Here is a 23,214-nt window from a genome sequence, read left to right as displayed (position 1 = left end):
CTGTCTGTCCTTGGAATCGGTTTATATAAGTGGCGGGGATTATATTTAATTTAATGTACGAGTAAACAGATTAAAGAAGATTAAGGAAGAGTAGAAGTCTTTACTAGTTGCTAAGAAACTGTTAAGAAAGTTAAGAGTATAACTATTTATTCAAATTCAACAAAGTTTCAAGTTTTCTGTTGCAGACAACGTAAGGTAAACTGTTTTAACCGTGTTATGTTAAAGTCGAGAATTTTTGCGCTTCAATTTGCTATTTCGGAACAACCTGCTGACCTTTCTACCTATGTACAATTTCGTAAACTCCCTTAAGGTTAATCATATACCAAGGGGAATTACAAATAACCGTTTAAACTATTTTAGGGATATTCACCCAACTGTGGTAACCGTGTTAATTGTGTGAAAGTAAGAAATATTTTGGCACTCGACGCTACCAACGACAAGGGACTGTCAACCGACGGGCCAGTGTGCTATTTTGTAAACTCTATTTAGATTACGCTTTGGTTTACATACGTGCGATTTGGTTATAATGAAAGTCCAAGCAAAAAGGAGGTAATATTCAAAAGGAGGGGTTGAGATGGGAAGTTAGTGCCTGTGTGGATCGAAGTCACGATAGCTCAAGTGGTAGAGGAGTAGCGGCATATCAAGCCGGGGGTCGTTGGTTCGAATCCCGCTCGTGACACTGACTTTTTTATCTCAACTAAAAACCTTAATTAATTGTATAATGAAAGTGTTCACAATGGGAAGAGAGAAGTTCAAATTTAGAAAGGAAAGATTAAAAAGGTGGTGAAAATAGAATTAAATTCAATATTATCACTATTGAAAGTATAATTCGTCTACACTACCTTTTTATTTATCAATTATTAAATAATCAATAATTCTTTATTAATCACGAACTTATTCTACAACAGCTTCCTGAAAAATAGCTGCATATTTAACAGATAAAAATCTCGAAAGATCCTTGACTTACTTAAAACAAAAGACTACTATGCACATTTAAGCCGATGAAACGTTTACGTTAATACTTTATAACTAATACTTTATGTAACTGAAAGGTATTCTTAAAAATGTAGTGTTATCTTTGCTATCTTTGAAAATTGTGAGGTAAGGTGAAATATCCCGGAATCTTCACGTAAAAGTTCTATTTTGATTTTGGAATTGGAAATATTAGAAGGTCGAAAAGTTAAACGCGTACTATATTAATAGCACAATAATAATTAAACATGACACAATGGTAGCATATTTTTTTCATGGAGGGATTGTAAATAAAAAGATTGAATGCAAAAGGGTTTGACCATTTTTGTTACAAGGTTGAACAGTTAATAATAAAGATTTCTAATATGAGAAGATTTGAAGTGGAAAAATAGAATCTAGATGATTATTTGGAGGTCGTGAGATGCGGTCTGGTGTGACGTAGGTTTTAGAAAAACATTTTCTTGATCGGGCCAACGTTTCGATCTTTATTGAGATCATTTTCAGAGGCATCTCCCAAGAGCACTCTCAACAGGATAGACAAGAATGACACATCTACACGAAAAACAACACTTTGAGCCCTGAAGATGATCTCAATAAAGATCGAAACGTTGGCACGATAAAGAAAATGTTTTTCTGAAATGTACGTCACACCAGATCACAACTCACGATCTCCAAATAATCATCAAGTAACGGCCACTAAACACCACACATAGAATCTAGAATTGTTTCTATCGTAAATGGTAATCCATTAATATTATATTAATATTATCCTACAAATGAATTTTCCTAATTATTTCGTAAAATTCAAGACTGGATAACAACAGTTGCAAAATCGAGTTAAATTATAGATCCTAACGGTATTCAATTCGTTCAGATCGAATGTTTCTATATTTTCCCATGTACGAAGGCGACGGAGGCTAAATTCGTCATGATAGATTTAACACACTTTCACTAACGTGGTTCGATTTCGATACCCTTAAAAAAGGGTACAGCACGACACAACAGCGTACACAGCTTCCCATGGCATTTTTATCTTCTTTGTTGTTTCCGCTTCATTAAGCTGTGTTTTATATAACGACGTTTAATTAACTTTAGACAATGGGGAATTTTTAGTTTACGGTTACCATTCTGTATAGCCTTATCGGTTATACAACCCGTGACGCTGAAGCAGCGACAATGAAAAATGGCAGTTTGTTAAAATAGAAAACTTTTAATTACATAATAATACTGGTAATAAAATACAATTCATTGTAAGGAGGTCGCGAAGCCAGTGATACTTCATCATCATGGAAGTTTATCTGTAAGGGTGCGGGATTTTTCAGAGCCAGTTTTAATCGTTTATCTTTTAATAAGTCTGAATCGTTTGTTGAGTTCTTGTCTTTAGAGTCGCGTGTATGAGTCCTAAGTAAATATAATATCCCAGGGTAGCAGACTACGTTAGCTGATCCTAGGGGAGAAGGATACTAGGCATCAGATGGGAGCAGTAGTTAATCTTCGTAGGGTGAAAATGATATGTACATTTTGTATTTTCTTGCCATAACCCCCTCCCGCTTGCTATTGCTCAAGGGATGTGTTCGGTTGGTTGAGATGACGAGACATTTGTCCCTATAAGGGATGGCGGTCGAAAGGGAAGGAATGTCTTCGGTGTATAGGATGATTGGTCCTAATGTACTACCTTGCAACTGTGCGATAGCCGGACTGAAAAAGGGAAGCTCTGATGACCTAAAAGGGTCGGTTCGTTAATGATTTAAGGATCAGGTAGTAGATAAAAGAAAAGATTCTCAGAGCAATCACGATTGCCACTCGATGGAAAGCTTGTTTCATATATAAGAATAAATATCCCTTTCGCTCTAGAGCGTACAATGTGATAGCACTACTGTGCGGAGTGAGAATGTCGGAAGCAGAACTAGACTATTGACTGTAAAATCATCGGAGGTTATGAGGTAATTAGGCTTTGGTGTCATTCGTTTGAGGGGAAAATTCCATTAAAATGGGATTTATGTGGCTTTAAGGACAGAATTCTAAATTTAGGTAAGGAAAACTACAGTTTTTTTAGGTAGGTGCCGAAGAATCAGGTTAAACTAATTTCATCGAACACGATTTCTTTAAATTTTGAACGAATTAAATTAATATCATTAAACTCACTAATTTCGTGGTCCGCTTATCAATTATCTCAACCAAAAAACCTTAATTAATTGTAATAAATTAATATCTTTACAATAAATAGAGAGGTAATTAAAGGTTACTTTTAATTAATCTAAATGTTGCTGATTTTAATAGACAAAATCTACTGATTCGATTTTTTTAGCAAGTGAGTTATGTGAGTGATCTGATCCTACATCCCATCATACCTGCACTTTTCAAAAAATTAATTAACGTACTTTTGGCAACCGAATTTTTGTTGTTGTCATTCAAAAAATCTCAGCAAATAATTGAAGTTTGAATGAAACAGATAAAAATTGATTGTTTAATTTTTTAGCTAATGAAATATGGGTGAAATCTGATCATTGCTCCAAACTCCCTGCTTAACTTTTGCAATAAATTATTTAAGGTACTTTTGGTAGTTGGATTTTCACTTTTTTTATATTGAAATGTCCGTAAAGGATTTACGTCTGAGTGTAGCTAATAAAATTTATTATACTTTTAGTAATCGAATTTTTACTATTTTATGGAAAATCTCAGCAAATAATTGTATTATGAGTGTAGCAGATAGAACTGATTGTTTCAAATTTTTAACACATGAAGTATTGGTTAAATCTGATAATTCCTCCAAAGACTATAATTGAACTTTTCAAAATAATTATTTAAGGTACTTTTGGTAATTGGATTTTCACTATTTTCATTCAGAATTGTCGTTAGGAATAAAACTTTGAACGTGACAAATAAAGGTGATTGTTTTAATTTTTTTAGCAAATAAGGGTTTTGGTGAATCGTTCCATGCTTGAATGTTTTTAAACATTTTTAAGGTACTCTGGTAATTGGATTACTACCATTTTTATTCCAAAAACGCAGCAAAGAATTGAAGTAGATAAAATCGATTGCTTTCATTTTTTGCAAATGAGGTATGTGTGAGATCTGATCATTACTTCAAACCCCTACCTGAATTATTCCATAATTTAAGTTACATTCTTCTGGTAATTAAATTTTTTATTTTCATAGTAAACGCTCCGTAAGAATTGAAGTTCAATTTAAAAAAATAAAATTGATTGTTTTCATTTCTCTAGTAGACCTCATCCCGGTCATTAACATAAACTGATACTTAAGAGCATAAAACATGGCAATGGCCATTTTGTCAATTTATAACGTTTCTAAAATATATTTAATATATTGATGACGGGTTTTGTCCATAATTAAAATAGAAATACTCACGTTATCTATGACTAGATTGACCCATGAGGTGAAGAACACGGCGACGAAGAGGCCAATGAGAAGGATCAAGAGAGAGAAGACAATTACTATCCCTGAAATCAATAAAATAATTTGTTATGTGAAGAGATTAGTGACCGTTAATCGATAGTTATTCAGATATCGTGAGATGCGGTCGGGTGTGATGTAGGTTTCAGAAAAACATTTTCTTTATCGTGCCAACGTTTCGATCTTTTATTGAGATCATCTTCAGGGCCTGGGATTTACAAACAATGTTTACATTTAACAAATACATTTAGGATGTGGAAAAGTGAATTTATACAATGCAAAATATATTTTATATTCAAACAAAGTATTTCTACTCACTCAAAGTGTTTGTCTTCTGTGTAATTGTGCCATCCTTGCGTGTCGTGTTGAGAGTGCCAGTGAGATTTTGCTGTTTTATGTTTATATATGTTTGGTTTTGAAGGGGGGGGAAGGAAGTCGGTATATAAAAGACAATTTTGTGTAAGGCATCGGCTTCTTTGAAGTGGAAAAAGCCGACAAAGGGGAACAATGTGTTGGTAATAGTTCGGCCAGATTGTCCTTTCAGGATTATATAGAAAGGGGATAAATAGGAAAAGGAGAGCTAAATTGTTGGAAAATTAGTCTATGTGAAAAGTATTTGATGTGTGGAATGTAATGTAATGATATATGTATGTTATCTATATTGTATTTGGTTAATGATATTGGCGTAGCTGAGACTGAGTTACAGAACAGATACATGTAAACTCATTGTTTGTAAATCCCAGGCCCTGAAGATGATCTCAATAAAAGATCGAAACGTTGGCACGATAAAGAAAATGTTTTTCTGGAACCTACATCACACCCGACCGCATCTCACGATATCTGAATAACTAATAGTTCGTTATGATTATATTATATGGTAAGTTGGTGTCCGAGTGGATCGAAGTCACGATAGCTCAAGTGGTAGAGCAGCGGCGTATAGCCGAAGGTCGTGGGTTCGAATCCCGCTCGTAACATTAACTTTTTCATTTCAACTAATACCTTACATAAAGATTAATTAATTTAAAGAAGTTATAATTATACTTAATTAATTCATTTTTGGTAAAGAAAAAATACATGCACAATTTAGTTTCTGATCTAGTCCAAACATAAGCGTGATCGTACAAGTTGAGAATATGAAGGGAATATTTAAATATTTTGTAAATAAAATCAGTGAAGTACATATTAATAATGAATATTTAACTATATTTTTTAATTAAAATGTTTATAAAATTTTATATAATGCATGTAAATTTGTTCATGGTAGTGCAATGTAGTTGAGAGTCGCCGATTTCGTTTTCAACAACCAATATCAATAATTTTCCATCTTCTTTATCAACTTTAGTGTCTCAAGTTGTAGAAAAATAAATAAAAATACAGTATAAAAATGATTCGTTGTAAATTATATACTGACTGCAGGCGCGTTGCTATCTTTCATACCGAATTATAAAATGTTAAAGATATAAATTATTTTTGTGTAACCTAGAAATTGTCTTGTAAGCCAGTGTCATTTTATTCATCATGCGGAAGCTTTGAAAACTGTACAAGTGTGCACGTCTTCCCATGAAGAGTCTAGTTTCACCAGCGATCCTGAGAGTAGGCCACATTCGTTCCACAGATGACCTATTTGATAGCCGATCGACAAGATAATAATAATCAATTTCTCGGCCCTTTTGACTCCATAGAGAGAGCGTGCAGGCGATTGAATGAGCATCAAAATTTCCAGCGTATTTTATAGATAAATTTTTGATATTTGCGGTATTAATAAGCACGTCGCATTAAATCTACTTTTGCTCTAATTAGGTGTGAAATCAATTTCACTTTTTATATCTCCTAAATATTTTTATGTATCCATGAATGTCATTTATCGAGTAGACTTTGAGTTGCATTGTTGGAAAATCATTCGTTGAGATTGAATTTTATTTTGCTTTGAATCACTTTTCAACTTGCATCTTCATTTCTTTTGCTAACACTTTCGTTAAATGCCAAAGCTTAATTTTTGAAATAGCATACTAGCACAACGGCTAGCAGACTCCAGACAGTGTTAGTGTAGTTGCTTGGATTCTTGAAAAATCTGTATCGAATATTGTTGGAAAAGATATGGAAAGAAACCTGACTTATCTCTACTTCAGTTAGAAACTAAAGAATTTTGCGCAAAAATGTAAAAAAAAGTTAAACTAATTTTCAATATTTGCCTGGTTTTTGTGCCAAATCTCAACTAGTCCGTTTCCCTAAGTCTACAGCATTACAGGGACTATTGACGTATTATTAATTGTCTGTGGATTTAATATTTAATTGAATTTTAGACGGTAAAGGCTTAAGTAAATCTGATAATAAATCATTAGCATTTATGTGTTTCCACAGACAGTTGCTCAAAACATAATGCTTTGCGGCCTTCACGACTGTTCTGTTTCCTCAGGATTACATACATACATGTAACAATTTACTATAACAGTCTTTTTGAATATGCACTGAGCTCATTAGACACATGGCTGACTTTCCAAGTGGGGAGGAATTGGCAGAATCCGATTGAAATCTTAGGCTTTCACTGCAAAATTATAAATCCACAGGAAAATAAAGCACATTGACGTAACTCCTATCAATTGACGTTTGCATAATTAATTTTTTAATGGCAGGTTAAGTTAATCTGTTAATAAATCATTTGCATTTAGGACTTTCGAAAGGCGATTGATAAAGCACATGGCTCCATGACCTTCACGTCGGATCTGTTTCCTTTGGATAATGTATTTTTATTTCCTGTAACACTCCGTTTAAAATTCAAAGAGCTCTTTCTATGCATGACACTACGACGGCTACGTACAACGGTGACGAGGACAATTCCTTAACAGTCTTGAAATATTTAAAATTTGATTTTTCTTAATTTGGTCGACTTTTACCACTTTTATCAATTTGAAGAATTTTTGATTGGTATATATTTTTATGTATTGGGTTGTCCGGAAAATAATGCAGGATTTTGGTATTAAACAAAAAAAAAAGAAACTAGTTACTTTAAAGCAATGTTCTTTAATCAAAATAATTTCCCATACTCTCAATACATTTCTCCCAACGTGTTGGTAACTTATTAATNAATGAGTAATCCTGTAAACGTAAACAGAATATTTTATATAGATTTTTTTTAATGAAAACTTAAAATCCTGCATTATTTTCCGGACAACCCGATAGTTTGTTTGTTTCCTATCATTTTGGCCTTCTTAGTCTCACTGGTTTGATCTGACTGAGCGATACAAGGCGGACCAGGAATCGAAACCGATCAAGCTACATACAGGTTTAACACCCCCGAAGACCTCAATTATCTAACTACTTTTACAGACATTTACTTAACTGAATGTTTTGTCAGGCCGTCAAACTTTAGAAAAAGCATTAACTAGCGTTTTCTACTACGTTAATTAATTTGTTGAAGTGTTGAGGAGATGCCAGGAGTAAAGTATTTTAGAAAAACAATTTTTTCATTGTTTCGCTGTCACCTTTATTCGGTTCGTCTTCAGGGTGAATTACAAAACAAGTGTAGCTTGGAAGAAATACAAATGTAAATATAAATTTTGAATTAAATATTTCATTTTCACATAAAGTGTGGTGCTATTAGGTGAATATGAATACGTTCAAAATTTATATTTCCATCTGTATTGTATTAATTGCAATCAACATGTTTTGTAATTGACCCTGGCTATGAAGATGACTCGAATAAAGGTCGAAACGACGGCAAAAAATGAAAAAAGTGTTTTTATAAAATACTTTATTCTTGACTGCTCCTCACTACTTCAACAAATTATCGAACAACCTGTCACTAAAAAACGCACATATTAATTATTTATTAACAAACATTACCAATTTTACATACATATTAATACATATTTTTTAAGTTGAAAATTGTTTTCATCATTCCGAGAAGGTCGGAATAATAATTCAATATACTTTTTTTTCTTATTTAATTTGAGGTAATTTCCTTTCTTCATACCAAGGTTGATTTTTCATGGTTAGGCAATTCGTCTGATTATTACGCGAAATGTTAATTTTTATATGCTCCAATTGATTTGATCTAAAAAGTTTTGTTTGCTAAATTGACAATTAAAAATCAAATCGAATTAGAAAAAATGAATCTCTTAATTTTAAATGTAACACAAGGCAACATCCTTGGTTCAGTATACACCTTAGACATTCCTACCAAATTGAATGGAATAGTCTTCACATTTGCAAACCTTACCCTCATTCATTCAGCAAGCACAGACCCAGAAGTTTAGAAGAATATTTGAAGAAATGGAGGATCAAACTCAACGAAACCAAATATCAGCAAATAACCTTCATCCACCGTATCACCTCTCTTTCAATTCTCTTTTAATCTACCACAACCCTGTTCTCTTTTTCACCAACCAATGTCGACCACTATTTGGGACTTCATATCGATTAAAGATTTGCTTGCAATTCTCACAAACAAACGCTTTGTTTACACACCACTACACAACCAATAAAAATTTAATTTAAATATGGGGCGTTCCAACTTTAAAAGAATCAAATCAACCTGTTCAACATCATTCGAACCATTGTCAAGTTCCTTGCTTATACGTAGTAGATGTAGGCCAACGTAATTGTACACACAGATTCTGTATTTGTTCACGTACCAGCAAGTAGTAGATACAGACGCCACCATAAACCCCTGGACCATAAACCAATAGTACAACTTTCAACCGAAACCATCCCCGACAACCTCCAAGACGAGCAAAGCGCCAAAAGTCTCAACTTGCCCATTTTTAATTTTTAAATCTGTAAAACAATTATAACAGTAAAAGAGCTGTAGGAACAAAATTGATATGAAAAACATGTGAGAACTCACCCACTCAGTGGTGAGCCTCCTATAGAAAAAATAAATAATGACTTCACGTTTTCAATTTTTTTCGTTCTTCACGTAGGGTATCACGTGGCCATCGGGGTTAGGTGTGATCAGGTTTGATACATAAAAAGGAGAGTTAACATTTTTTTTATAGGATTTTTGTTTGAAATCTTTGGATGTGTTGTCAGTGAGAATGATTGGTTGACACCCAGCAGAGTTCGACTCTGTAAGTCCACATAAGGTTGAGGACAATGGTGTGTATCATTTTTCTGAAGTTAAGTGGAAAGTTTCACTAATCATCTTGTAAAATAAAATTGAATTAACTATTCCGAAATCGTGAGATGCGGGGTCCGGTGTGATGTAGGTCCCAGAAAAACATTTTCTTTATCGTGCCAACGTTTCGATTTTTATTGAGATCATCTTCAGGGCTCAGAGTGTTTGTCTTCTGTGTAATTGTGCCATTCTTGCGTGTCGCGTTGAGAGCGCCACATAAAATTAAATATAAAAGGAACTCTTTCTTCTTTTATTTTCTTTTATTTAAATTCAATATAAGGACAACAGAGTTGCTTGAAGAGTTCTAGTGTGGTTGAAATCATTGAGAAAGCATAGAATTTTATGTTTATGTATAACTATTTAAAAGAAATTGTTTTCATAATGAAAAACCAAAATATGTGCGGGAAAAGTCAATCAATTTTGATAACAACAAAGTTTATTTTTCAAAATTCTATCAGTTAACTCTAGAAAAATATAAACTACACAAAAACTATGCTTCTGGGCTGATATTATATTCTTATTCACTTATTCACGTTTCATATCAAAGAATTAGTAAACAGTGAAATTAAACATCCAAAATTGGTTATTAGATCGTCAAACAAAAAAGAAGAACCAGAACTTATAGACCTTATTATTAGTTGTAAGTGATAATACATAGATCTTATCATAATCTAAAACAGAAAAGAACATCAATACGGCAAATTTTCAAATAGAAATGATCTAAAATGAAAAAAAAAAAAACACCACATTATTGCAGTTTTACATTTACCCAACTTGCTTAACGGATATCTTTTAACTGTTTTTGAGTGATTTAAGTTTGTGTTATTTTTTAAATGTTCAACATCTTGTTTTTTATTTATTATTTGAAGAAATTCAACTTTTTTTCTGGAAAGAACTGAAAAATTTAGAAAATTTCAAAAAAGGAATAACTTTATTATATGACGTCTTAATAAAGATCAAAATATAGACGGAACTGAATAAATTAAACTTTACGAAAAATTGCATAAAAATCTAAACAAAAAGCAAACATTGTTCATTTTGATGGGTTTTCACACATAATTATTGTGCTAGCCTTATTGTGGTTATTTACTAAAACCAAACACGGCTTGTTTACAAATTTTAGCTTAATTAAAATAGTTGATTGTTGTTATTGATTATTAATTAAACGTTTTTGTTGTAGAATAATTGTGGGTGCATTAGCAAGCACATAAAATATCATCTCACAAATATGTATAAATATTCATATACGTGTAATAATATTAAAGGGGTTTATCAGATAATTATTATTGTTATTTAGAATCAACAGATGTAATAATAAATCTAACATAAATATGTTTTAGTTTGGAAATACATATAAGAACATAAATAAGGTCTGTCGCTTCACTATTAAGCTCCGATTGCAACATAAGCACTCCTTTCTCACCCATGAGATTATACTTTCTCCCAATTACCAACCGTCACCGATCTGGTATAATTTTGTCTACAGTTGAAATACCTTAAATTATAGGTATTAACGTAAATAAATATAAATTCGAGTCGTGTGAGAACGGGAATAAATTATTGGTTTACCGGCATTTTTATTTCAATTAGTTGATCAATTTTTATCTCGATTTAATTTGTATTTCTTCGTATTATCTTTAATAATTATTGTGCCTAAATATCCGATCGAAAATCAAGAGGAAAGCTGTGTCAATTTTTCAATTTCTTGTCTAATTCAAGTGACTAACAGGAAAAAATAAATTCTTTACATGATTCTCAGGTTTTCTGTATTTAACGATAAAAAAATTAAAGGATATAGAAGCAAAAAAGAAGTCTTTTTTGAAAATTAATAAAGTTAGCTTTTATAGGCTCGGAAGAAGGGACTTTAAAGTGAACAGTTTGGTCATTTTCATCTTCTTTTCTATTCAAAATATTTTTCTTTCGATTTTTTTAAATTTCTTAAGAATATTATTATTAAATTCACTAGTTTCGTGGTCTACTTGACCAATTAATATCTTTCAATTAATTAAGGTTTTTAGTTGAGATAAAAAAGTCAGTGTCACGAGCGGGATTCGAACCCACGATCTTCGGCTAGATACGCCGCTGCTCTTCCACTTGAGCTATCGTGACCTCTATCCACTAGAATACTAACTTCCCATCTCAACCCCACCTTTTGAATATTACCTCCTTTTTGCCATGATAGCTCAAGTTGTAGCGCAGCGGCGTATCTAGCCAAAAATCGTGGGTTCGAATCCCGCTCGTGACACTGCCTTTTTTATCTCAACTAAAAACCTTAATTAATTGAAAATTATTATTATTTTTTTATCGGCTAATTTTGATTGGCTAAGGGTTATTGTATTTCTTATTCCATCCAGGTTCAACTGTTTGAGAGCTTATGAAAATAATTTATCCGTTAGTGAATTAAGACTTTTTAATTTTTTATGAGAAACAATTTCAAACTCAAATTTGAAAAAAAAATCTAGGCACCCTTTTTTCGAAGTTTTAAAAATTTGTCAAATTAAAACCGCTTACTTTGGCAAACTGTTAGCCAAGACTGTTGGATAAGCACCTAAAATTTTCTTCACATTGGTTTTTGAACGAAGTCAGTAAAATGTATTTAATTCATAACCCTTTGATCACTAATACGGCATCATCTCTTAATTATTAAATGCAATTTTACGTTTTAGACTCCACAAATACAACAACAGGTACAGTATCTAAAATTGGAAAAAAATAATTGAGACTTTTCATTACTGTAATACATGTGCGAGCCGGCAAAAAAAATCCGAAGTCCTTTTGCTTGCGGGAACGTTCAACCCCTTAATTTCAACTACTTTCGCATCTCCAAATCCCTAATAGATAAGGTCTTTGTCTTGCATCTATAGACTCAGGTGTCTGCCCAAAAAGGGTTATCTCGAGAACCTGAAAAACTTGTACCGAGCGGTTTAATTTGCTTTATTGACTGCTCTGGTATGTAAAGTTTTTACTTTTATTATTTTTCAAACAGGATTGAACGTAGCAATGGAAAAATATTTTCCCAGAAAAAAAGGCAAAATAATAAAAATAATGTCGGCGAGGTCATTGAGGATATAAAAACCTGGTCGACAAGTTTGGAAAACATTCTAACAACAATATTTTGCCACCAATTTGGCACATACGTCGTATCTTTTTAAAAAAATTTCTATGTTTATTTTTGTCAGTTCAACAATTTACAAGTGACTGATTTGTTTTTTGTTTTGTATTTTTTTGTGTGCTTTATTTGACAGATTGTGTACAAAACACAACAAACGGATGATTAACGTCTCTTTCCTTTTCCTAGGTCTACTTGACACAGAAATAATTTCTGCACATAGTTAAGAAAGATTAAATAAAAATTGCAAAATGTTATTTTAACTTATACCGATTTAACAAATACTGGTTATATTTATTTCTAATTATTTTAACACCAAAATCAATCATAAAATAATGCTGAATTGGAAATACGTGGCTTTTACACCAGAATTGATAGGAAAATCGATATGAAACCTCGAAGTTAGAGGTAGACCATTGTCCGGCTTGGAGGATTTTCTCACACACTCGCGTGATATCTCAGACAACTTATTTTATTTATCCTTCATTTAAAATTAGAAAAGATTCGTTGGGAAATTAATTATGATTTAATGGCACTCTTTTTTTTCTTTTTATATTAGGCAATTTTGGCGTTTGTTGTTTTCACCTTCAAATAAGAAAAGTCAATGACGTTTTATTTTATCCGAAACTAATGGAAAAAAAACAAGTGTGTCGAAACCTTTGTCTCAATGAAGCCACGATGTGTTAAATTGAAGTAAAAGGGGGGAAAAGACCTTAAGAGGCCTTCAATGGAATTAAATTATAAATGAAATTCTGTCACTGTTTTGTTCATTTAATGCCATCTCATTCTTATAAAATTCTTATATAACTCTACAATTAGATTTTTTTCAGAAACAAAATACGACAATCATTATTTCATTCAAAATCTGTCTGTACTTGGTAATTTACTTTTCATAAAAAGAGATTGCATAATTATCTAGCATTCCTCTGCAAACCAATAAAGCTAATCAAAATGCTAGATCGACAGGATTTTAGGATTTTATCACAAGATATAATAATTGTACTTTCAATTTATTGCAATTATTTCATCATATATAAACACTCAGACTGAAATATTTAAAATATAGAGAATAATAAAAAATTGAAATCATTAAAAAAAGCGTTAAATCAATAAATAATTATGATAAATAGACATTAGATAAATAGACAAAACGTACAATAAGGACGGAAAATAAACCAATATTAACTAGCAATAAGTCCAGTTCAAAAATAAATTTTTAATACCCACTCATATCCTAGATAAACAAGGCTCTATCTAGCAAGGACATTTTCGAAAAAATACAAAAAAACCAGATAAATTTTTATACTTGAATCTTCAATGGGAAAGGTTTTTGGCAACATCTAACACTGATGACTTATGTACAATATAATGCAGGGTAATTAGAGAACATACAAGTGATTTTACCGCCGATAATTTATGCCTAAATTTATCCTCTGAGAAATAATTCTGCCAAATTTATTAATTTACTTGTCTATGTGTTTGTAAATAACCAAAAAAAGTCAGTTCAACTATGTTTAAGTGCAATAAATAATGTAGTAAATGTTTAGCGACTCCGCCTATTTCCGCTAATAGTTCGTCGTTTTGCGGTTTCCAGACGTTTATTACCAACGGGCGAGCAATAAAATTTAACTGTGATCTAACAGATATTTTTAAGAAATCCTTTAGTTTTCAGCTACGAAAAACAGCGAGGATAAAACTAAATCTCGCACCGTATTTTGTTTGATTTTTTATTATTAGGATACAATTCACCATAAATTTTATGCTATTTCAACTAACTATAAGTCAGAGTTTTCAATAAAGTTTAATTGTAACATGAAAAATTATTTCTTTTAACTATTGATAAGAACAGTGATACTTTATGCTAATTTTTTTTTTGTAAAATAGCAAGCAAATTAAACTACTGAAAAGCCAGAAAATACAATGACAGCTTGAAGTTCAAATTTACTGGCATTTCAGCTGTAAACAAGTCAATAAATTCAATAAAGTTTAACTAGGAATAAGGTAGAATATTGGAAAACTCAACAAAATTTAATTGTGACTATAAAAGTTTGTCATTTTAGTTATTCAGAAGTGCAGTGCTACTTTAGATGGCTATTTTTTTAGAATTTCAAATAGGAAATTATTTAAACGATTCAAAAGAGAAGCCAAAGGATTCAATAAAATTAAACTACGAATAAGCTACAAGTTTATACGATGCAAAAGAGTTTTACTGGATCGTAGAAGTTTTGTATTTTGGTTAACAGAATGAATAGTGCTACTTTAACGAAAATTTTGGTTTTTTACTACCTACGAATAAATCAGAGGAGTTAAAAGAAAATCAATTTCAACGTAAAAACTTTTTATTCTACCCATCGAAAAGTAAAGTGCTATTTCATCTTAGAACTTTTATCGATTATGAAGCCGTTTAAGCTTCCTAACAGCCAGATAATGCAATTTTAGGTTTCCGGATATACAGTGCTAATTTATAACAAATTTAAAGTTTTTAATTCATAATAAGCAAGGCAATGCTAATAAGCAGGTTGATAACTACTTAAAGTTTATTTCTGTTTGATATTAGAATATATAGTGCAACTTTACATTAAATTTTACATTTTTAAACTACGAATAAACCAGATAATACAACAATGTTTAATTGGAATGTAAAATATTTTGTATTTTGGTTGTCAGAACAGTGCTATTTCATCATAAATTTTGAGTAATTTCAACTATGAAACCACACAGAGGATAGAATAAAGTTTAATTGATACCTGACAGTGGTAGTGATAAGCAGTACTACTTTATTCTTAATTTTAGTAGTATTCAACTTTAAAGTATTAGATAATGTGGAATTTGGATAAATAGTCTTTTTTTAATATTTTTATTCGACTCGACACAAATTTATTTGACTCAAAGTCAAAAAACGCCTATATTTTAGCTTTCTCAACTGCAAATAAGCTATATAATGCAAAAAGTTTAACAACAACCTAACAGAATTTTTATTTATCTATGAAGATGTTTAGTAACTTTACAATGGTTTTCAACTACGATAAAGCTGAATCTTTACTCAACATTTCCATTTTTTTAGTTTCACGAACCAGGTATTGTCAAAATGTTTAATTGCAACCCAACAAAATTTGTATATATGTAATAAAGATGTGTAGTGCCGCTTTACTCTATTTTTGAACAACGAAAAACCTAAGAGATAATTTTTTTTATTTTTAAGGTTTTTTTAAAGGTAGAAGAATGAAAAATACTTCAATTTTTTTTTTTACTCTTGGGGTGTAAAATGCTACTTAAACCTAAATTTTCCTGTTTTTTCAGTTTTACTAATAAACCAGACATTGCAACTATGTTTAATTCACATAATTAAAACACAACTTCAAATTTAACTCATTACAGTTCATGGTCCGGTTGACCAATTAACATTTTTCAATTAATTAATATTTATGAAAGGTATTGGTCGGGATAAAAAGTCAGTGTCACGAGCGGGATTCGAACCCATGATCTTCGGCTAAATACGCCGCTGCTCTACCACTTGAGCTATCGTGACTTCGATCCGCTCGGGCACTAACTTCCCATCTCTTCCTCACCTCTCGAATTTTCCCTCCTTTTTGTTCGGTTTTTCCCCCTCGATGTCACGATGGCTCAAGTGGTCGAGCATCGGCGTATTTAGCCGAAGATCGTGGGTTCGAATCCCGCTCGTGACACTGACTTTTTTATCTCGACTAATACCTTTCATAAATATTAATTTAAAATTTAACTTTATTTGTTTTTATGGTTTATTTAATATAGAGCTGGCCTCATTCATCAAACTTTACTTACTTATTTTTAAATTTTCTTTATAAAAACAAATATATTTATTTAATTTTACTTAATTAATTACGGAATCAAATCGGAAATATCATTGTTATTAAATAAATAAGAAAAATTTTCTACAGGAGATAAATACGAAACGGTTGAATGAAGAGAGAGGGATTTTTTACTCTAATTAGACACAAAAATACCTAACAAATTATGACAATAGAAACAAGTGAAAATAATATATATATTTTGTACAGATGGATCACTCATTTGATTTAAAAAAAAATCTTGAATGAATCATCAAAAGAGTAATAGCCCAAGCTCCAGGTTCATAACCTTGCAGAACTCGAGAATAATTTTCATAATGATTTTAAAATGTAAAACACCTCATCTATATCCAAAGTTGTAAAATCAATATTCGAAGGAAATATTTTGAGACTAAATCATCGCCGATCAGTATGAATCGAATTCTTCGTTTGTTTATCGCACTATTTTTCGATAAGGGCCGATTTTTTATCTTGAATATTTTTGAATTCCTGAGCACATGAAATGCAGCCATTGCTTTCCAATGGAACCTCGTCAGTAACTCAGTAGCATATCGTTTTTGATAAGGGAACCATTTTTATCGCCTGGAATTAATAATTCCCAAGAATTGAAAAAACGAATTATACGAACCATTGAAAAATGCATAAGATATTATCAAGGAGTTAAAGAGAAAACATTGTTATTTTAATTGAATCCAAGGTCCTATTTTAGCTTAGACACGCACTGATTTAACTCTTTATAAATTATAAAGTGAAAAAAAGGTTCAATCCGAAATTGTTATTTCCTGTTTATATAACTCAGAGCAAAAGCTAATTTGTAAACATTACCAACGATGAGGCAAGAGGGATAAAAATCTTATTCATGCCGCACATTTGATGATAAATTTCCTCTTTCCGACTAGTTTTGCCGACTTTACACTTTTCACATTCCACACTTTCACCGTCTTCCTCAGACCCGGCGTCAAACACGCGTTTTTCCGCTTTTCACTTTTAACTTTTATATGTATTAATGGCGAAGAAAGTGATATTTCTGAATTTATGTGCGTTTTAGGCTAACGCTACTCAATTTCTAACGTTTCATTCTTGTCGAAATTATTTTATTTTCCTATCTTAATTGCTTCCAATGGCTGTAGGCATTCACGCGTAGAACTGATCTAATTAAATTTATATTATAATAATATTACAGTTAAATTTCGTCCTAATATTATTGTGTTTTGATCAGTCAATGTCCGGAAAGATTTTCCAAATAGCTCCTCTTATCGAAATTGATCCGAAATGACAATCAGCGTAGACAATCGATGCTTTCCCTTCATTCCAAAATCAATAACCAATCGCGAATCGGCAATAAACTCTTCGTTGGGAAAAAGTTTCATTAGGCAAGTTTTCGAAACGAGGCCGATATCGGCAAGGCATTGACTCGGGGCTCTCCATGCTGCCCGACCGTTCAAATTACTCTTTCGAAACCTCGTACGTCTATTTGTAGCCACGGATAGAGCGGCTAATCCTCGTTATGATTAAAATCCTCAAGAAAGAATCTTTAAAGGATGTAAGGACAGTGGAATACGAAACGCTCTTTTTAACTTTGACTTGATTTCCCAACGATTCCACGGTGATCCGGCTTAGATTAATTATCTCAAGGACTATGGTTATATATTATAATCAACTGATATCAATGCAAGGTCGTTCCAGTGTGAATGAATCAGAGATTTTACCAAAAAGAAATCTTACCGCGTGATTGTGAGAGACGACTTAGCCAGTCCAAAACAGAAAACAATTCTTAGGAATAATGGCGCATATTAATCAATGGATTTAAGCAATGAAGTATAACCAACGAGAATGAAGTTTTTTTTAATGTACTTTCTTAACTTTACAACCGACCGTGACTGATATGCACCCTTGCATTTGCGAAATGGGATTAACCACTTGATTACAGTATGCCTAATATTCGACCTGAATTATCTAAAAGACAGCATAAAAATTCCTTTCTGTAAAACGTGCTGTTTGTACAATCAGCAGAAGTGATGCTATACTGATGGCCGGAGTTAATTTTAGAGAAAATTAAGAAAATAATTACGTAAAATTTGTTTTATTTTATAGTTGGCGTCCATTAAAAAAAAAGATTTCTTCTCGTGGTCTAGGGTTCGTCTCCTATCATCATGTTCAGACTAGTCTCGTTGTTTTGATCTGTCAGTTGCATTCCGGAATACCAATTACCATCTTGTTAGTTGAGTTCTTTTGTAAAGAATGAGAAGGCCACTGTTGCTTACCTGTATTGCCTATTTTTGCCGAACGCGAAAAAGGACACGATTGAAAAAAATAAAATAACTTCGGTGGTTTTATAAGCAGGTTTAGAAGATAGCTCAAAAGCAAATTTAGACCAATAGAAGACTTCATTCCTCCTCTTCCCTGTTTATAATTCTGACCCACCATTAAAGCTGGTGAAAAACCTAAAACTGATCTCAGATCAAAACGACCGGAAACGACCAAATTGGCTATTCAAATATATCCCAATTGAACAATTCACAAGGTGATACAGTAAAAAATCGTAAGAAAAATAATCCCTGATTAGAACGGTTGTGTACGCTTGAAATATTATATCGCAATACTTTATAATTGCAAAATGAATTGAAAAAGTAAAAATATATGAAAGACAAAAACTAAAGAAATATTTAACATCTAAGGTTGGTTAAAGTAAGTTAATAGTATGGCTGGGTGAGGAGAAGACCATTGTCAGGAAAAAATATCAACGTCTCGCTGCTCCATTCTTATAACCCTGACCCAGCAATAAAGATGTCCCAAATCAAAAAAATGTATCACAGGCCAAAATGGCATGATAAAGCTGTGTATTGAAATATATTCCAATTGAATGATTCTCAAAGAGATACTAAAAAATTTTAAGAAAAACTGATTACTGATTATAACAATATTTAGAATATGTTCTACAAATGTAACAACGTAAGAAAGACAAAAAGGAAATATTCAAAATCTAAGGTTGGGGAGAAGACAACTCAAGAAAAAAAATCTTAACACGAGATACGCCCTGCTTATATCCCATACCCACCACTATATATGTCTAATCCTAAAACCCATAAAATGCGAGTATAGGCAGATCCAAATGACTGGAAACGAAAAAAGTACATTTTTAAAATAGTACTAATAACAATTATTCTCAAAGTTACATATCATGAAAAATCTTATTGAAATATTTTTTAACTGTACGCCTATGCCTACCATGTACTCTATACTTGACAACTGAATACAAATAAGATCTGAAATAGTTACTGAAGAGGAGGATATTTAAGAAATATTTAAATTTCAAGGTTTGTTAAACCTGTAGTAACTTTTTCGTCGATATAAAATAAAACCATTAACAAGAAACATGCCACCATAGGCATCTAACAAATGCATTGATACTAATCTTAAAAATACGCCGACCTTGAGTCAATAAAGGTCCATCCATCTAAAAAGGCCCACTATAGAATCTATACAATCAAAATGGTAATGCGGTAAATAAATAAAACGGTCTTGAAAGGGAGGTTTAGTTAGCAATTTGCAAACGTAAAGATACTTTGATTAAATTTCTAGTTTATCAGTGAAATCATATGTATTACCGGATTTGTTAGTATTTAGAGACGAGGTGAAATTTTGTTAGAAAAGTTAAAAAAATTATGTCTGTTTTGAATTCACTTACACCACTTCCTTAAGAAGCTACTGCTAAGTTTGTCACAGAGTTTTCTTTTAGTCTGCATCTTCGGCAATTATAATAGAGAAAATCGATGTGCAGGGCGGTATATCGTTCCGAGGACGTCACATGCACAGAGAGCAGGAACCACTTCTCAGCCGAAAAAAAAATAAAATAAAATTTCGCTTTACAAGCGAGCGAGGAGTTCGACTCGTCCGACGACTTTCACCGTTGACGAAATTATGTTTGTAACGTCCGCAGCGCCGTAGTTTTGTTCTTAAGAAACGGATGAAAAATCACTTAAACTCGAGTGTCTTCGAACGGCAGCCTTCACTTTTCGGGCGGTCCCGTGTATAAAAATCTTGCAGACTTGGTGTCGAACCGGTGGGCGGGAGAGTATCGGCTGCAGGAGGAGAACCACTACTGAATACCTCGAGTACTAATCCTCCTGCTCCCCACTTGATGGAACCCCTTCTTGACTTGTGCTCTTCCCCCACTAATACTTTCCAATAACCAAGGTCCATTAGTCATGGCGAAGTAATTTTGTTTGTCCTCATCGCGACTAAGAACCGGTCGATTAAATAAATATTTGCCCTGGGATCGTTCGACCCTTTCGCCCCTTGGCGAGAACTGCCTCTTCTACGCTCCAGTGACTACTTTCGTTAAACGCGAACAAACTTAGTTGTAAAGCATGCCCATCAATAGAGTTTGTTTGTATTTATTACTAATTTTATAACTAGGAATTAATGGTCGAGCAGGTAAACATGACCTGACATAATGAACTGTCACCAGGCGGTAACACCCTCAACCATTGGATCCGTAAATGCCTCTAGGCCACAGCCACTTCAAAGAACGGCAAGCTCTTTCACTAACTAATTGGGATGAAGAATTAATTTTTTATATAAGTTATTAATTAAATCAGGATTTAACTAGACCAAGGACAAATAAGATGTGGAGGTCATTGTAGACAGTTTCTGGTTAATTAATGCAGAAAAGAAGTACCACATAAAAAAGTAAGAACCTGATTCTTTATTACCTATATATATTTAATTTTAATATATAAAATTAATATAGGTTTTGTATTTAATATATAAAATGGCAATCATATATGTATAATATCTTAGAAAATATTTCGTGTGATTTCTTCGTATGGTCTGGAGGGCGATGACCGTGTAATTTGATAGTTACTGGTCGTCTCTTCTGCCTAGGCTAGCTGTATTTGCTTGCCAGACTCGTTTCGGCATTTAGCCGTCTTCAGTTGATGGTGAAGGTTGTAAGAGGGGAGGCGCAAATTATTGAGTCTTACATATACCTCGATGTTATTTTCCCCTCATATCGCTACAAGACAGTCGGGTCTTAAAGACTAAAAGGACTACATATGGGTCATTTGTTGAATCTTGTCACCTTTTATTAACTTATAAAAACAGACACATCGCAGACCAAAACAGGAATATACACACATCTGTTACCATCATATTTCGTATGTTACTTCTATTCTTGATGCCAATTTTATAGTTGAGTGATTTTCTCCTGTGATCCGATGGTGTTAGACTTTTTCGATCAGTTTGGTCTAACTAATCTAGCTGTTTTGGTCAATGAGAACACGTTTCGATATTTCACCATCTACAATTGAGGGTCAAGGTTATAAGCAGGTAGACGAAGAGTACTGACTCCTCATCACCTTGCTAAACAAAGTCCCACAATCCGGTCGTTGACCCACTAAAACTACGAACATACGTGTCTTTTTCAACCCTTTTCACATTTTACAAACTTTAAAAAAATCCAGATAGCTCAAGTAGTAGAGCAGCGGCTTATCTAGCCGAAAATCGTAGGTTCGAATCCCGCTCGTGACACTGACTTTTTTATCTAAACAAAAAACCTTAAATAATTGAGATATTAATTGGTCATGCGGACAACAAAACTAATGAATTTAATAAGTTCAAATGAAATATACCTTCACTAAAGCACCCCGTGGCTATTTCATTTGTCGCCGAGAATCAAATAGATTACACGACATTTGAAAAATGGCAAAAAGGAGGGAAAATTCAAAAGGTGGGGTTGAGATGGGAAATTAGTGTCCAAGTGGATGGAGGTCACGATAGCTCAATGGTAGAGCAGCGGCATATCTAGCTGAAGATCGTGTTCGAATCCACCTCGTGACACTGACTTTTTATCTCAACTATAAACCTTAATTAATGGAAAGATATTAATTGGTCAAGCTGACCACGAAACTAGTGAATTTAATAGGAATCATCAAAAGCATTTTATAGTCTCATCCTGGTCAAAAAACTAGGTGTGGGCTAACCCATGTTGGGATGGGTGGACTCCTTTTTGTCTAAGAGGTTTTTTGTTGTAAGATTTGGTGAAGGCTTATCGAAACCTGTCCACGTACGATCTGGTGTGCCTTAGGGCTATCATTTTATGTTTTCATTAATTCTTCATTTTCCCTGTAAGCAGACGATTTGAAAATTTACCGCCCTGTCGATCGATAAACGATAGCATTCCCTTACAAAATAACTTTAGGCTTTGGTGTACGTGTAATAATTTCAAACTAAACGAAATTAAAGCAGAATTTGAAGATCTCGAAGAAAAAGATCATTCACGATTACGACGAATTCGTTTATAGTATTGAAAGTTCTCACATTGATGAAGTCGATACTATCTCGGATCTCGCGGTTATTTTTTTAATAAGAATTGTGATTTTCGGGACTACATCCATGCCATTAGGAATATAGCGTTTAAAAATTTAGGATTCGTACTCAGGTAAACTTTTGACTTTAAGAACCCTTTTGCAATAACTGGTTCGCAGTCACCTAGAGCATGCCAGTGTTGTTTCATCGCCGGGTTCTTTAGATGGGTCTTACATGATAGAAACGGTACAAAGAAAGGTCACGAAATATGTAGTACAAGATATGCAATCACAGGAAATACCATCATTGCTTCTATGAAGCCAGACTTGTTCTAGTAGGCCTGGATTCTCTGGCAGATAGAACAGTTTTGGCTTCCGTTATGATCCTATGGAAGATCTTAAATAATTTTATTGACTCCACAGAGATATTATCTTATATCGGCTTTAGGGTACCCAAGCGTCAACTAC

The 23,214-nt window shown here is 32.8% G+C and overlaps 2 protein-coding genes across 3 annotated transcripts in view; one reads left to right on the top strand and one right to left on the bottom strand.

Annotated features, from left to right (window-relative positions):
• Nucleotides 1-23,214, top strand: part of LOC106667040 (acetylcholine receptor subunit alpha-like 1) — a 151,957-nt gene that overhangs the window by 30,203 nt on the left and 98,540 nt on the right. The window lies entirely within an intron of this gene.
• LOC106667038 (scavenger receptor class B member 1) overlaps nucleotides 1-23,214 on the bottom strand; it is an 86,353-nt gene that overhangs the window by 29,043 nt on the left and 34,096 nt on the right. The window contains exons 1-2 of one of the 2 annotated variants that reach the window (XM_014394643.2): nucleotides 20,127-20,552; nucleotides 4,342-4,433 (exon numbers count right to left, since the gene is read on the bottom strand). In XM_014394643.2, the coding sequence (XP_014250129.1) occupies nucleotides 4,342-4,433; nucleotides 20,127-20,184 (150 nt within the window). In that variant the 5' untranslated portion in view covers nucleotides 20,185-20,552. Of the gene's footprint in view, nucleotides 1-4,341; nucleotides 4,434-20,126; nucleotides 20,553-23,214 lie in introns of those variants that run through there. The other variant, XM_014394644.2, reaches the window with a different exon arrangement.

Source organism: Cimex lectularius, unplaced genomic scaffold (assembly GCF_000648675.2).
Source record: "Cimex lectularius strain Harlan isolate CLEC.00 unplaced genomic scaffold, Clec_2.1 scaffold181, whole genome shotgun sequence".
NCBI classification, from domain to species: Eukaryota; Metazoa; Arthropoda; class Insecta; order Hemiptera; family Cimicidae; genus Cimex; species Cimex lectularius.
The sequence above is the reverse complement of the archived record's forward strand: the minus strand, read 5'-3'. Positions and strand labels throughout refer to the sequence as shown.